Raw genomic sequence first — 15,133 nt, 5'->3', positions numbered from 1 at the left:
AACAAATTTTTAAAACAACTTAGTTGAGAACCTGTGATGTGTCAATTACTTTTGGAAGGACTACTTGAAATTTGACACGAGGTATTTGGCAATATCTTTTGCTGTTTGTGGAAAAATCCTCTTTACTGAGGAAAAAATAAAGAGTTTGGGATCTGTATCCAGCCCGTCCAAATGGCAATATGATAATACAGAACACAACTGTTGCTTTTGGTAGTTACTGTAAACGTATAATTCTCTTGTCTCAAATTTCTCCACTTGCTACTTATTTTTAAAGGCAGTTTGGATGATCTTTTGCTTTGTAGTCCATATCCAGAAATGTTACATTTCACAGCACATTTCTGTGCTATTCAGTGTGCACTCTGTTTTTGCCTCTCCTCCCAAGCTTATCTGTGTGGAAGTTCAGAAGTACGTTAAGATGACTTCAAAAATGCTGGTTTCCATTTCTTCGCTGTTTAGCAAATTCCCATTACTACTTTGACTGTCCCTGAAGCTTCTGCGTTTTGTGTAGATGTTTTACACTTATTTTCTGGTTTTGTATGTTATTCCATGACTTGCAGGAAAAAGCAGCTTTTGTTTCTTTCTTGTAATATTGTTTCTTTTTGTAAAACCCCACCATTGCAATTTCTGTAGGATGAATCAAGTAGAAACTTGAAATTCAGTTTATTTTCCTACAAAGAATTCTACCATAGCTTTTGGAAGGAAATTACTGTGCAAGCATATGTATCTTTGGGAAGAGAGTAAGATGTAATGATGAGAGTCATGCGTATATTTCACGCTTTAAAAGCAGCAAGTAAGTCGCATATAGATTTAAAGGAAGATGAATGGTTGTAGCTTTGTAGAAAAACTGTTGCAACACATCCTTTTTCACCCCAGAGTAAATTATAGTGTCATGTGTATTTTCTTGAAGCGTACAAATACATAGTTCATTTTGTGGCATTACAAGACTAATTAATCAGTTATACCTTACAGGCTGATTTTTTTTTTTTCAGTGTTTACTAACAGAATACTTTTTAGTAAATGCAACTGTGCACATTTGTATTTTATGTATTTTTCTACATTTTAAGGTATTATTGCTTCATATATGCTTATATATTTCTATCACCAGAGAAATAGAATTTATGAAGAAAGAAGAGGATCATTCAAGGCTACTTGAAGAGAGAGACCAGAAATATGCAGAACAGCTGAAAATATATCAGGAAAAAGTAAAGCAGTATTACATTTTTAAATGAACTTCAGCGTTCTCAGAGAGTTGTATCTCACTTCTGAATTTTAATTCTTGCAGATTTCAGAGCTCGAAAGTAAATTGAAAGTATATGAGAGAATGCCATGTATGTTTGGAGGTGACGGCTTATTGGAAGGTGACTGTCAAAGTCCAGGCCAATATAATGAACAATCAAAGATAAGAGAAGAAAATGAAAAAGAGACAGAATCAATAGAAGAAAGACTAAATTCTTCAGATACCTTAATTTCTGGTAAGTAGGTTGTGGGATTTTTCATTTGCATTTAACAAAAATTAGGAGGATTTATATGTGGAGTGCTGTTAAAAGATGTTCCGTGTTTGTTATTTCCTGCTGACTGGGTAAATGTTTCACCTGAGCCAGTGTGGGTATTTTTTGTTTTGGTCCCCTGACATTTTCAGTATTGCAGTAGTGTATTTCTTACATGCTGTAGGAAGTGGGAGATAAATGGAGAGACATCAATCTTCACTGTTCCTCAGATTCTCTATTAATGAAACCAATAGTGGGACTAAAACACTGGGATACGTCAGTTAAAATCCCATTGGTTTTAAGCTATGATTTACACCAAAACTCAGTATGGTTTTTTTGATTTGTAATTTTGTGCCCAGAATGCTATAAAATATCAGATCTTGTTTCAAATGAGATGCATATTAAAAAAAAAGGAAAAAAAAATTGCAATTAAAAATATTTGGTAGGTGCTTATGTACTTTGTAAAGAGTGTCTGTCTTACAGAACAAGGATAGGAAAGTACATTTTGGGCACAAATTCTTGTCTATTTGAGAAGGAAATTTGTTTTTCAAGCCATAATAGAATTATGTCCTGATGGATATTTTTTTTTTAATTGAAGAAATTGGGTAGAAATACATTTAAAATTAATTAGAAAATGCTATCATAAAATATTGTAGTGTTATGTAGAATGGTATTTTCATATATTAATTATTAACAGGTAGAATAATTCTGATTTATCTTCTGAATATTTTTCTGGACAGTGGGTTGGTGAACTTGCTTACCAGGTTGTGATCTTTTTTTTTTAAAGTAGTACATATTTATTACAGATTTTGATGCTTTTGTTGGGGATACACCCAGATTAGACACCAGTGCTCACAAAGCAAAAGCTCAGCTTGCTTTGAAAGTAAAACGCCAGCCACCTTCTCGATCAAAGCTGAAAGAATCTCTTGGGGCTGGACAACAGACTGCAAATCTACAGGTACCAATATTAGTAGATAAGTATGCATTCAGGAGCCTGACTGTATGTTCCGTTTCATCTGTGTTTGCAGTTTTAAGTATTGTACACGCTTCATTTAGACTGTGACAAAGCATCATATTTTTATGCTTTATCAAGTGAAAAACCCTCTTTGGGTTGATATCACATGTGACCTCTGACATGTTCTTTGTGTCACAGTTAATTTGAAGTTAGCAAAGAAGTGTGCAAGCTTGTTGTAATTGTACTTCTACTTGCTGAAAAATTTTGATATAACAACAGTGGTATGTTGTGAAACAAGTTAGTTACCAAATTTCTTCAAAAACTAAACAGTTCTGAAATGCTTCATTATTCCATAAGCGATCATTTAAGTCCATTTAGAAGTATACCAGTAAAATATTGTAACATGTTTCTGGAAAACAGTTGAAGAATTAAGGTGTACATAGTTGGTAAATGAGACTGACCTACTTCAGTTAGACTTACAGGTGTTTGCATTGATTTGGAATGGCTCAGATGTACCAGGATGTTTCTTACTCAGCCAGAGAAAGATGGTTTGGGATGCGCAGAAACATCTGTATATAGGGGTGGATAAAGGAAAGCCTACAAAATCAGCTTAATGTGGTTTAGATGGTATCTACAAGTGATCAAATTAAAATGTTCTGAACCGAGGAAGTTTGCATGTAGAATAGTATGTCTTGAGAGATCAGATAGTAAATTATTATATGTCATGCTTATCCTAAAATAACTTTTGAATTTATTGAAGGATGAGGATTCAGAAGACACTATTCTCAACAGAGAACCTTCCACTGTGTACCTAACCAAGGCCTTAGAAACAAGCGAAAAAATAACTCTCCCACGCTTGGACAACATAGATCAAAAGAGTGAAAAGCCTGAACAAACAGAAAACACAGAAAGTCCTCTAGAATCAAGTCCTTCTGCTTCCACGCACTCTTCTCCAGTACACAAACCAAACAATGAAAATAGCACAACCACCACTCATTCACCTCCTCCTGAAGAGATGGCTCTAAATTCTCCTCAAGGGTATCCCAAGAATGTCAAGCAAAGAGAAGGAAAGGGGAAAGGGAAAGAGGCCAAGGGTAAGACTTAAGGGGGTTATTATTCTTTTAATCCTTCGGGATTAAAGTATTACAAATTTTAGATGTAAATTAATATTGAATAATAAACTACTTTTAGGGAAAATGTTATACTACAAAACTAATTACCTGTTCTAAAACCACTTGTTAACTCTTCAGGAAAGTCTGAAGTTAGCAAAAACGTATGCAAGTTCATTATATGCTATTTTTACTTACTGAAATATTTTGAAACAACAGTAGTATGTTCTGAAATAGGCTTGTCTATCTTTTAATTCCTTCATCTCCAACAAATTAGTCACCAAATTTCTACAAGACTCAACATTTTAAGAATAATTTATAGCACCAAGAATCTAAAAGGTGCCTGCAGAATAAATGCAGTTTCAATTAAACAGTTACAGAAAGGAATAGTTCTAAGTCAATTTGGAAAAAGCTCAAATGTAAAAATCTAGAGAATCTAAATGGTGTCTTGACATAAGCTGGAGAGGAGCAGAGTCATTGACTGTGAATAATCAGTAAAGGTCCTAACACATTTCTGCAAAACACTTGCCTTTCAAGTGACAGAGTAACTTTGTAGAGTAACTTTGATTTCCTGATTTTCCTGATTCCCAGAAAAATTCAGTGATGGTTTTGTGCTTCCAGACTTTATCCAGGTGTTTAAACAAGATACAGACTCTGCATGTTATGGGAATTATTCATCTTGCCCTCTTAGGATGTTTCTCACTAGGATAAGGTTAAAGATATTATAATCAACTTAGTCACTACTAATAATTTTTTGATATAAATATTTGTCTTGTTTTCTTATGCATAATTGAAAAAGGAATCAGATAAAAATATTACAAGTGCTTGGTATTTCTTTTAATCAGCTAGCACAAAATATAAAGGCAGGTTATTCTTGCTGTCTTTTCAATGGAGATCAGAAAGAACCTTTCTTTTAATACCCTGAAAACAGGATTTGTGTTGTGCTCTCCTCATTAAATGTGTTTCTATAAAGTCTTAAAAATAGTTTCTACTTCCACCTCTTTAGTTTGTTTTAAATTCAGAAAAAAATATCAAAACATATACCTAATATATAAGTGATTTTGCGTTCTTTTGTACATTTTTTTGGTGATGGCTGAAGCATTGCAAACATGTCTTGAAATTGGCCGAGTCACTGGAAAAGCTAATTAATGCAGTACATCAAAGATGAGGATTAGTATTGAAAACTCACTCTATGTAGGCAAAATGACATTAAATGCTACTTTCTGCTGGATTGTTGCTTTCTAACTTTATTTAAATGTCTACCTATTATTTCATTGACATAATCTTTTCTATCACCTTCCCATCCATTCATGAATCAGTCTGTATTTTAGCTTATTGTATTGCATTTTAGAAATTGCCTCTTCTCTGGAGAGAGAGGTGGAAACAAATGTCAATATTAAAATTAATTCTTCTCATTTTGTATTTAAGTTGACAGGAAAAATAACCAGTTTAACTGGTAGTTATAATTTATTGGATGTTAAATTTTTAGAAAGAATGGTTAACTAATTAGATAAAGTTCTGATGTTGATCAGCAGCTACTTATCAGATATGTCAAAAAAAAAAGAGGGGTCAGGGAGAAACCTCTGACTATTCAACATGTAAGCTTTGAGATAACCATTATATATTTCAGGAAGGATAATTAGGTGATGGGGTGGTGGAAAGCTGTCCTCAGTTTTGTGTAGTAAACGTGGTGTTCTGTTTTTTATGATTCTTGAAGGCATCAGTAGAGTTAAAACCTACTTTTTCTTACAAAAAAGCAGGCTTCATCTCTTTCATAGGCAGCTTAGTTATGAAACACCTGATTTGCAATATGAAACATATTTCAATTATTGAGAAAAATAATCTAGTAGCCTGAGAATTTGAAAGGAAGTATGTTCAGGACTTGCAGTGATCTGTCTCAATCCATGGGAAGAGGTAGGATGATGCTTAAGTTTGTCACTTAATTTCACATAATAATTGAGCAGTTGGAATTGAACATGCTCCCTCTGGTGAAAAATTATATCCTGGGAGGTTGTATTTCAGTTTTGAAAATATGACATTTTTGGAGGAGTTTCAAAGTCCCAATTATTTCTTTAGAATAGTCACAGTTTGTACACTGTTTCCAAGAAACTCAGCTTGTTAGCTTTGTCTGCTGTCCTGATGCAGACTGTTGTGTTGGTCAGGCACACCTGGAGCCAGCAGCTTGCATGCGTAGCCCATGTTCCAAGCTGCTAGCCTGGACTAGCTACTGAACCAGGAAAAATGCAAAAGAAACATCTTATAATACTTCAAGTGTAATAAATTATTATTAAAAGCTGTACTTGCTCAACTGTTGCTTTAAAACCGAGTTTTTCATGCATCTTATACTGGTTATCTAGTTCTTGTATTTTGAAGTTGACATTTTGCAAAAGGAAGAGGTACTTCATTCTAAACCTATCTTAAACTATCTTCTATTTGTAATTCGTTGGAGCAAATACTCTTAAGTTTTCTCTTTCTGTAGACAGTACAGAATTACTGTTTATCAAAAGCAATATTTTTGATCAGTCATAAGAAACTGTTGTGTTGCCACTTTTCAATGGTACAGCACAGCCAGAATGATGGGAAAGGCCAACTTATATTGATATGGCTGTAGTATTTCCAGGTAGTATCTGCATGTGTGAATATGAATTTTAACACTGTTACTCAGGTTTTAGTATCTTATTAGAAGCATCATCATTAGGTACTTGAAACTTGCAAGTGTTTTTAGAATAATGTTTTTATTTTTCATTCTTCTATGAAAAACAGAAGAAAAGAAGAATGAAGACAAGACAGCAGAAACAAATGAAGGAACATCATCAGGGAAGTCCAAAAGGAGATTTCCAGATTTTGGGTAACGTTTTACTTGTATTCATTTGGAAGTAAATAGCTTTCAGTGTTACTTTTGGAGAATATCATCTTCTCTAAATTAAAAAAAAAAAAAAAAGTGGAGGAAATCCAGTAATGCTACTTCATAGCAACGCCCCTTGACAGAATCTTCTTCATCTTGAATTTGTAATGTTGCATTCATGTTTCTACCACGTTTGATTTAATTTATCTGTACCTTTTTCCCCTCAAATAGTTTATTGGAATTCTTCAGTTCTTATCTGAATACACAATTTCGCTATGAATTAAACTGCAAATCCATGCATAGTTTTATGACAAAATACTGTTGGAGCCTAGACTCTTGCAGTCTGAAATAGATACCCGTCTTGCCTTAATTCTTTCCACAGTGGAGGTGTCGTTCCTTCAAGTTTGGTGGGTGGCAGTGATGAGCAGATTTCTGAATTTCATTTAGAAGAGGGGATTGCATTGTTGCATTGTGTAAATGTTGCCGATTAAAAAAGACGTTGGGCTGTGTAAATGTAAAGACTTCATGAAAATTGTTATTTTTTCACTTCAGTGGCTTACGGAAATCTGGGGGCAAGGGCAAGAAACAAGAAAAAGAAAACCTAAGAGGTTCTCTGGATAGCAGGTACTTGTTTTGTTTAATACATGTATGCTGCCTTCCTAAAATTTTTAATCTAAGAATCTCTTTAAAGATATCACAGAATCACTGTTTGACCTTAAAGTACATTCAAGTGTAACAGTGGCAAAATTCTGTGAAGATTAATGTAATGATGTGGAGATGAACTAGTAATCTCATGAAGTAAGAAAAATACATAGAATAGTGTAGAGGAAAGAGTAAAGCAGGGTTACATTTTAAAATGGCTCATAAGATTAACATGTTGTACCCTATCTTAAAAATAAAACTATATTTTGCTTAGGAAGATGAATGTTGAGTAAATTAAGTTAGCAAATTATTTGATATTGTTAAATTGTTATGTGAAATACTATAAAAGCTCTTGAATTTCTGTTATTCAATAACTCGAATGATTTTTCATGGATATTTAAAGGCAAGTATCAGTTTTAAATATCAAGTGTGCTGTGAAATGGGTAAAAATGAGTGGTGTGTGTTTTGACTTCATTGTGGGGGAGCTGTTTATGGGGTGGGGTTTTTTGCTGTTCTTGTTTAAATACAATTTAATCTATTTATTTCAGAGGTTCCCGAGAACTGTTGGAGGACTCTGGCAACAATTTATCTGCATCAGATTCAGATTCCCCTGTTCCTACTTGCATGCCTTTCTCTTGGTTTGGAGACAGCCACAAAGAGCCTCAGGTTTCTAGTAGCAGCCTGCATGTTATTCAGAGTGGGCAGGACAGTTCTGAACATGGTCAAGAGAAGAATAGAAGCAAGGTAAAGATGACTGATTTGTGCTTTGAATATTTAAGCGTTGTGCCTTGGTAAAGTAAAAACATCAGTGTGAGTGTTCCCGTTGCCAGTCAAAGCCATTGTTCACTCAAAGTGTCAGTGGAGGCTGTTCAGTCTGAAGCAGCATCTAAGGAGCAATCACAGAGTATGTTTTTTCACTGGTTTATAACGGTAAAAGTTGCACTGGATTTAGGACAGTGTAGTTTCAAAAGCCAGATTTGTTTCCCTGTCTAATACTTGGAGGAAGTGTACATAGAGGTCAGCTTCCCAGGCAGCTGGCCAACCAGTTCTTGATATACTGGTATGTAGGGGTGGATGAAGATAGTGTCCTTGTTTTCATTAACTAATTTAGTATTGAAACCCAAGAGACACATCTGCAGAACACTCTCTCTTCTAGGAAACTGCTTCTGAATAACTGATAATGTTCTAATAATTTAAAGCCTTTTAACCAGATCTTAAGAGTGGGGCTACAGGTGTGTAACCATAAAGTTCTCATCTTTACGATTTAAACTATTAGAAAGAAATGACTGTAAGAAGTAAAAAGTTTAATGTGTCCACTGTCTAAATATTTTGTTAAAACCTATTTCAGTGTAAGACTGTTACTAACAGTCTTATTAAATTACCTTCACTCTTGTTTCCTTTGGATTTTGTCAGGTTCAAAATTGTAGCTATTGGGGTAACCTCGTAAGCTAGGTTTATTCTTGAGTTTCACACTTTTTCTTCACTTTGGTTGTTTAAAATATCTTTTCACTTTTCCGTTTTCCTCCAAGAGAAATGAGTTACAAATCTAGAATAAAAATTTGCTGGGTTGTAGTCCATGAAGTCACTGATATTTTGCATAGATGGCAGATAACAAGAAGTTGGCTTTCCATGTTTCCAGATGCCGATTGCACTAAAATGATGTTATAATACTTTTTTAAAAATTATCTTCTGTTTTCTTAGTGTGAATTTACGTTCCCTGTGACATAGCAGTAAGCTGTCTGCATACACAGTTTGTAAAAAATACAGAGTGGTTTTAGAACCATACAATATGTTACTGTAACACAGGAACTTGAGAAGGGTTTTTTAATCTCTGAAATATTATAGAATGACACTTTACAGAATCCTTCCAGTGTGTGTCAGTCTTGTGTATTTACACCTCCTACATTGCTTGCTTCTCTGGAAGCATGTAGTGGCCAAAGGATGTTTCTGTAAATAACCCCAGGATCTTGGGACTACAAGATCAGTGTTGAAGGGGATAGGCAGACACTTTGGTACAATTTTTGGCTGAATAGAAGTGCATGGTTGATCTCTTAATAGGCTGCAGCAAAGCTATCAAGAGATGGTTTCCATATAGATAAACATTCTGTGGTTCAGCTTTCAAAATAATTGGTTCAGAAGAACCTACTGGTCCCCTCTTCACTCTTCCTTTCTGTCTGATTCAAATAGTTTTTCTGAGTACAGTATATCATTCCACTGCTGCATTTCTGTTATAAGCACCTATGATGTGCTTAAGCACCCCTTGATGTGTTTATATGGACATTCTTTTTGGCAATTAAAAAGGTATTGATCTTACCAGATTGATTACTCTTCCTTTCCACATTGCCCTGAAATAATAGCCTTTTCTTCTCATCATTGTATACTTTAAGTTGATAATCCAGCTGTTTCCTTGCCTATTGTTTTATTTTTTGTTTCCTTCTCATGCTCCAGTATGTAATTGCTGCTTCCCGCTCTTTTCCTTATTTCCAGTTGCAAAGAACACACAAGTCTTCAGCCATGTTCCTGCTTTGTAAAATGGTAGAAAGTTGACCCTGTTAAAGAGTGGATTCTCATACATTAAATGATCCTAAAATCATACTCAGCCTCTCCAAAGTCAGGCTATTTTTACTTTGCAACATTTGGGATCTTTTATAAAGAAGGTAGCTACTGCTTGGAATGGCTCTTTGTGGATCTTAACCTGCAGTTGATCATTAAGTTTGCGTTACAGTAACAAGGTTTGGGCTGATAAACCTTGCTGTGATGAAAAGACATTAAAACTGAGAAAGAAATGTGCTTGACCACTCAGCAGTGAGTCTTGTTACTTAAGCAAAATAACAGCAGGTTCAAAATCATCCTCCCAGAATTTAAGGAAAGAACACTCCTTTTTGTTGATGTGAACTCCATAATATTTCTTGCTTTTATGTCTGTAGTATCCCATATCATCAGGTGAAAGCATTTCTTAAATGGCAGGTAAAAGTAGAAACCCTAAAATAAGAACTTGGTCATGTAAAAATCTCTTAACTGTTCTATTGAGTCTTTCACATTGTGTATAATTTTTGTAGTTGTGTTTTAATATTGATGGTGTAAGGAATGTAATTATATTTAACTTTTTTTTTCTTTCTGCAAAATTCGCCTCTTCAAGTTACTTAAAATGATACTGAAATTAGTCTTAAACTTATAATTTGGCAAAGTAATGAATCAACTTCTTTTTGCTGGTGAAAAATGGGAACACAAGAACTAAAATCTTGTAATCTGAGTGTTTGCAGACTGTTTAACCTTGCAAGATTTCTAAATGACGCAGTTCTTAAATTAGTCCCTTTACATAATCTGCCCTTTAAATTCGTCCCATTCTCTGATACAATACAAACACATACACACCGTTCATATTTATTATTTTTCCAGGGTGTTATTTAGCTTCTGTAGACTTGTATGCAGTGTTTCATTTTTGGTACAAAGAACAACACTGTGGTGTAAACTGTTTATATCCAAGTATTTTAAAACTTAGGAAGCATACCTATAAAACCCTTTCTGTCCAAATTGTGTGTTCTTTGATAATAAAAAAATCTTTGCAACTGGCTCTAAATCTTTAAAAGGAAATTACTACTACTTTAAACAGAATAGGAGCAGGGGAAGGAGAAAACATTACAACTGGTGCTGAGATGCTTTACTCCTGGCTATGTTTTCTTCATATTTTTTCTAAGGTCTTATTAAATATTTTTCTCAAATATCTGTTTTGTTTTGTACAATTTTGTTTCTGAATTGTTCTCACTTATTCTGCAAAGGTAGGAGAAGTGAACTGAGGCTGGCTAAAAGAAAAGCTCCTAAAAAGATTTTCATGTTGGGTTGAAATTGAATTTGAGAATAGGTTGACGGACAAAGTAGTCTGCTGTTTCTGGTAATACTTTTCACATCTAAAAGATTGAACAAGTCCCTGAAATGTAATTAATCAAAAGATCTACATGTTAAATAGAATACCATGTTTCAGTCGTGCACAGTACTACACACTTTGAAGAGGTAGCAGGAAAACTCAAGTTGTGGTTTGGTTTTTGTGGGTTGGTTTGGTTTGGTTTTTTTTTTTTTTTTTTTGGGGGGGGGGTGGGGGGGCAGGGATTTTATTGGTTGCCTTGGTTTTATTTTGTGTTTTGTGTTTGTGGTTTGGGTTTTTTTGTTTGTTTGTTTGTGGGTGTGTGTTTTGGTTTTGCTGTTTGGTTTTGTTGTTTTTTGTAGTTTGTTTTTGTTTGTTTGTTTGTTTGTTTTTTTTTAGACTGGAAATGTACATCAGTAATTTAGGGTGAAAGGGAGTGCAAAGTTCAAGTATTCACCCCAAAACAAAAATAAAATAATCTAGAAAATTTAGAGTTCAGGTTAAACTAAAATCAGAACAAAAATACAGAAGTGCTCAATGAAGACAACTGCAAAAACATGGTTCTCTTACAGGGGTATAAGTTACTGGAGAAAAATCTCTTTAACGTCAGGGTAATTTAGGATCTCAGATTATTTATACATATATATGATATGGCATCCTTACAAAGTATAGTTAGTTGATTGGAGACTTAATAATGGTAAATAATTGCTTACTGTTTGCAGGCAACAGGGTAGTGCTGAGAAATAAATTTTGGAAAGGCAACAGTGGGAGGCATGCTTTTGACAGAATTATTTTTCACTCACTAAAGAAAAATAACATAGAGGTCAGGATCTTTGTTGGATCTGGAGGTAATCACATTCAAAAGTATTACGGGAAACACATTTGAAGCATTTTCTTACCAAACCTGGTGTGAAGTTCTCAGTTTTGGCATCCGGATTTTTTCAGAGTCTTCAGCTTGAGGCACAGGCTGCTCAGATGGCCGGCCTGAGGTTGTACAAGTCCTGGCTGCTGAATAAGTTTGAACCGAGATCCTGCTGCTTTTAGATGCTAAGGCAGGAGTACAGATCCAAAAGCTTCCTTTAAATGCAAACTAAGTGTAATAACTGAATGTAAACAGTAAATGCTATTAAGATTTTACATTATTTCAATATGACAGTTCTTACACTAGTTGTATTTCTAACCTGATTTTTACTTTGCTACCTAATTATTGTTTGGGGTTTTTTTTAAATTAATAGTATTTAATTTGTTAAAAGAATACATTTGTCAAAATCTTTTATTTCAGAAGAATTTGCCATTTTGAAAATAATTCAGGCTGTCAAACTGCATAATTACTGTAGATTTACAGTATTAAACCATTTTAAAAAGACATCTGAGTAGTTGTTTAACTTCTAAATTTTTATTATAGTGTTTTTACAATATTTAGTACTTCAACTATAAGATTTTCACATAGTTTTATACAGTTCATTATTATAAAAATTCTTCTAAAGGTATCTTACATCTATGTGGTATTTTTCATATCAAGGTAAATTTCAGATTACATGATCGTGTGCCTCAAAAGCAGCCACCTCAAAACTGAACCACAGAATAGTTTGGGTTGGAAAGGACCTTCAAAGGTCATCTGGTCCACATCACCTGCAATGAGCAGGGACATCTTCAACCAGATCAGGTTGCTCAGAGCCCCGTCCAGCCTGACCATGAGTGTCTCCAGGGATGGGGCATCCAGCACCACTCTGGGTAAAGGAAGCTGTTAAAATGAACAGAAATACAATACAGTAACATAAATCAGATTATGAAGTTTTAGGAAGGCTTGTCCTTAGACAAGCTCTACATTCTCTGTTCATGATCTAATTTAAACTCTGATCTGCAAACTGCCAGAAGCTTCTAGCTACTCCAATTCTCAATGTATGTCAGCAAAGACAGCCTGTTTGTTCAAGTACAGTGGTTTGGTAGTGGGCAACTATGAAGCCTAAGCCTCGTTCTGGTGTTCAGGAACTTTTTGCATTTTGGGGGCACTTTGGTGCCATGGGAACCTTAATGACCATAAACAATTAGGACTTCGATTTTTATCTCGCCAACAGAACAGCGTCTTCTGAAGCACATTCATAGTGCTTGTGTAGATTTCAGTTGGATACAAACTCGGCATGAATAATCTGTCAAACTGAATTGTAAATTGCTTCTCTCTGAGTGTGGTGTGCCTGCTGAAAGAGTAATCGCATGTATTTTCTTACGTACTTTGACACAATTTCAGGTTATGACTGATTCTCCACACAAGGTGCTCTTACTGGAGGTATTGCTTTAAATTTGTTATGGTGGTTTTGAATTCAGAAGTTTAACAAAAACAAGTCAGATGCTTGATGTAGTGAGTGCATTACATATGTGATCTAAAGATAACTGAGTCATAGTATTTTTTTTACCAAAATTGAAAATTACTAGAATGTGACCTTATGACCTGCTTTTCCAAGGAGTAAGTTAATAAAACGTTATTTCCACTTGTTTGCAGAGTAGAATTGTCATAGATGATACATACCATAGCAAGCCAAGTTGTGAACTTTCAGGGTTAGTGACAGAACCAAATCTGTCAGGTCGTTCACACACTTTAACCTTCTCTTCAAATGAGGTGAGTTTCAAAGTGTGTATATGTGTCTTGTTAATGTTGTTGTTCACACTAGAGCATGTTTAATAGAAACAGATTTGTGTAACGTGAAACTAGACCGCTATTTCCATATTTTCATGTTGAAGAGCATTGTAAAGATTCCTAAGCTTTAACTGAACTAAGGACATGGACTAACAGATGCCATGTTAGCCTTTGTGTTCTGATCTTAGTTATATCGTAAAAAATGGAATGAACTCTCTCTGATAAAATTGCAGTTTTATGTTTTATATATAACACCGTTCTGCTCCAGTAATTTAAAGCAACTTCCTGGGTGAATGAAAACTGCAGCATTTTTATCTTACCTTCACATCGGTGTAGGTTTGTCTTACCATGAAATTTCATCTAAATTAAAAACAAACAAAAAAGAAACAACAACAAAAATACACACAAAAAAAATTGAACCAGAGCCCAAAACAATGCAGAATGACGTAGTTCTGAAATATAGCTAGAAACTTAGATACCTGGAAGTCCATGTTCATTCCCCTGGAAAACTAACTCCTTTGCCTGCTAGTGGAACCTGAAGTCCACACTTCAGTAACATTCTGAGATACTGCCTCATTTGATGTTTGACTGATGGATGTCTTGATAAATTGAATCCTTTAGAGACTAGGAATCATTATTAACAGCTGAACACAGTGACCTTCCAGATGCAAGTTAGACGACTAACCAAACTGATAGTGATATGGTTTGAAGAAAATATTACATGGTGGCTCATGAATGTGGGAGTTCTTTAGCTATTTTAAACCAGGCTTTGGTGAAAATCTTGAAATATTCCAGTAATATATAGAAAGTCAGAACAGTCTTACAAACAATGCTATAAATCACTGACAAAAATCTGAGATGTCAAAAATCATCTAACTAGTTTACAGGTTTCAGTAGTGGATTAATTTTTTGTGGGTTTTTATCAGTGATGACAGTCATTGGTCTAAGGGAAACCAGAGGAACTTCAGTTAATATATGCTCCCTGCAGTTTTTTAAATTAGTGGTTCATGAACACAGTAAGTGTTTTTAAAACTTTCAAGCAGTATATATCTCATAAGATTTTAGTGAAGCTAAATATATTTTTGAAGATTGTTCTTTGATCAGTGTTACAGCTTTCAGTAAACTGCTGGTTGTAAAACTCGGAGAAATGTTGTCTATTACCTGTGCATGTATACAGTGATGATTCTAGTGTTTTCCTTAGTTCATATATTGCTTATGCATGTGAACAATGAGAGTTGTTTTGTACCTCTTCAGTAATTATATTGGTTACCAGGGTCTGTTCTGAGAATAATTATAAACTCTGAGCTGTTTTCTCTTCTGGAAAGGCAGTGTGTGTGTGTGTGAAGAAAAATAGGTAGTTCTATTATTGGGGTTTGTTTAATTAGTGGTATAATACATTGTCATCTAGAAAAAAAAAGTAACTGATCTTATAGCAATTTTTGATATTTCAAATCCTTATCTTAAGCTCTTCACAAATATGATTTCTATCAGGTGCTTCTTGTTTGGGTGGGTTCAGAAAAATCCAGCAGATACCATGCTAGCCAGTGTGACAGGCCCTACTTTCAGAGGAACGGGCTACTGCGTGCTGCCCTGCAAAT

At 34.6% G+C, this 15,133-nt stretch overlaps 1 protein-coding gene across 6 annotated transcripts in view; it reads left to right on the top strand.

Annotated features, from left to right (window-relative positions):
• The window catches only part of LOC136102964 (neurabin-1-like), a 41,640-nt gene that overhangs the window by 20,352 nt on the left and 6,155 nt on the right, over nucleotides 1-15,133 (top strand). For 4 of the 6 annotated variants that reach the window (XM_065840614.2, XM_065840611.2, XM_065840610.2 and 1 more), the window contains exons 10-17: nucleotides 1,106-1,202; nucleotides 1,283-1,472; nucleotides 2,294-2,445; nucleotides 3,203-3,536; nucleotides 6,315-6,399; nucleotides 6,949-7,020; nucleotides 7,587-7,782; nucleotides 13,401-13,517. In XM_065840614.2, the coding sequence (XP_065696686.1) occupies nucleotides 1,106-1,202; nucleotides 1,283-1,472; nucleotides 2,294-2,445; nucleotides 3,203-3,536; nucleotides 6,315-6,399; nucleotides 6,949-7,020; nucleotides 7,587-7,782; nucleotides 13,401-13,517 (1,243 nt within the window). The remainder of the gene's footprint in view (nucleotides 1-1,105; nucleotides 1,203-1,282; nucleotides 1,473-2,293; nucleotides 2,446-3,202; nucleotides 3,537-6,314; nucleotides 6,400-6,948; nucleotides 7,021-7,586; nucleotides 7,783-13,400; nucleotides 13,518-15,133) is intronic. The other 2 variants (XR_011740000.1, XM_065840615.2) reach the window with 2 other exon arrangements.

This window comes from Patagioenas fasciata, chromosome 7, assembly GCF_037038585.1.
Source record: "Patagioenas fasciata isolate bPatFas1 chromosome 7, bPatFas1.hap1, whole genome shotgun sequence".
Classification (NCBI taxonomy): domain Eukaryota; kingdom Metazoa; phylum Chordata; class Aves; order Columbiformes; family Columbidae; genus Patagioenas; species Patagioenas fasciata.
Note: the sequence above shows the minus strand (reverse complement) of the source record. Positions and strands in the feature narration are given on the sequence as shown.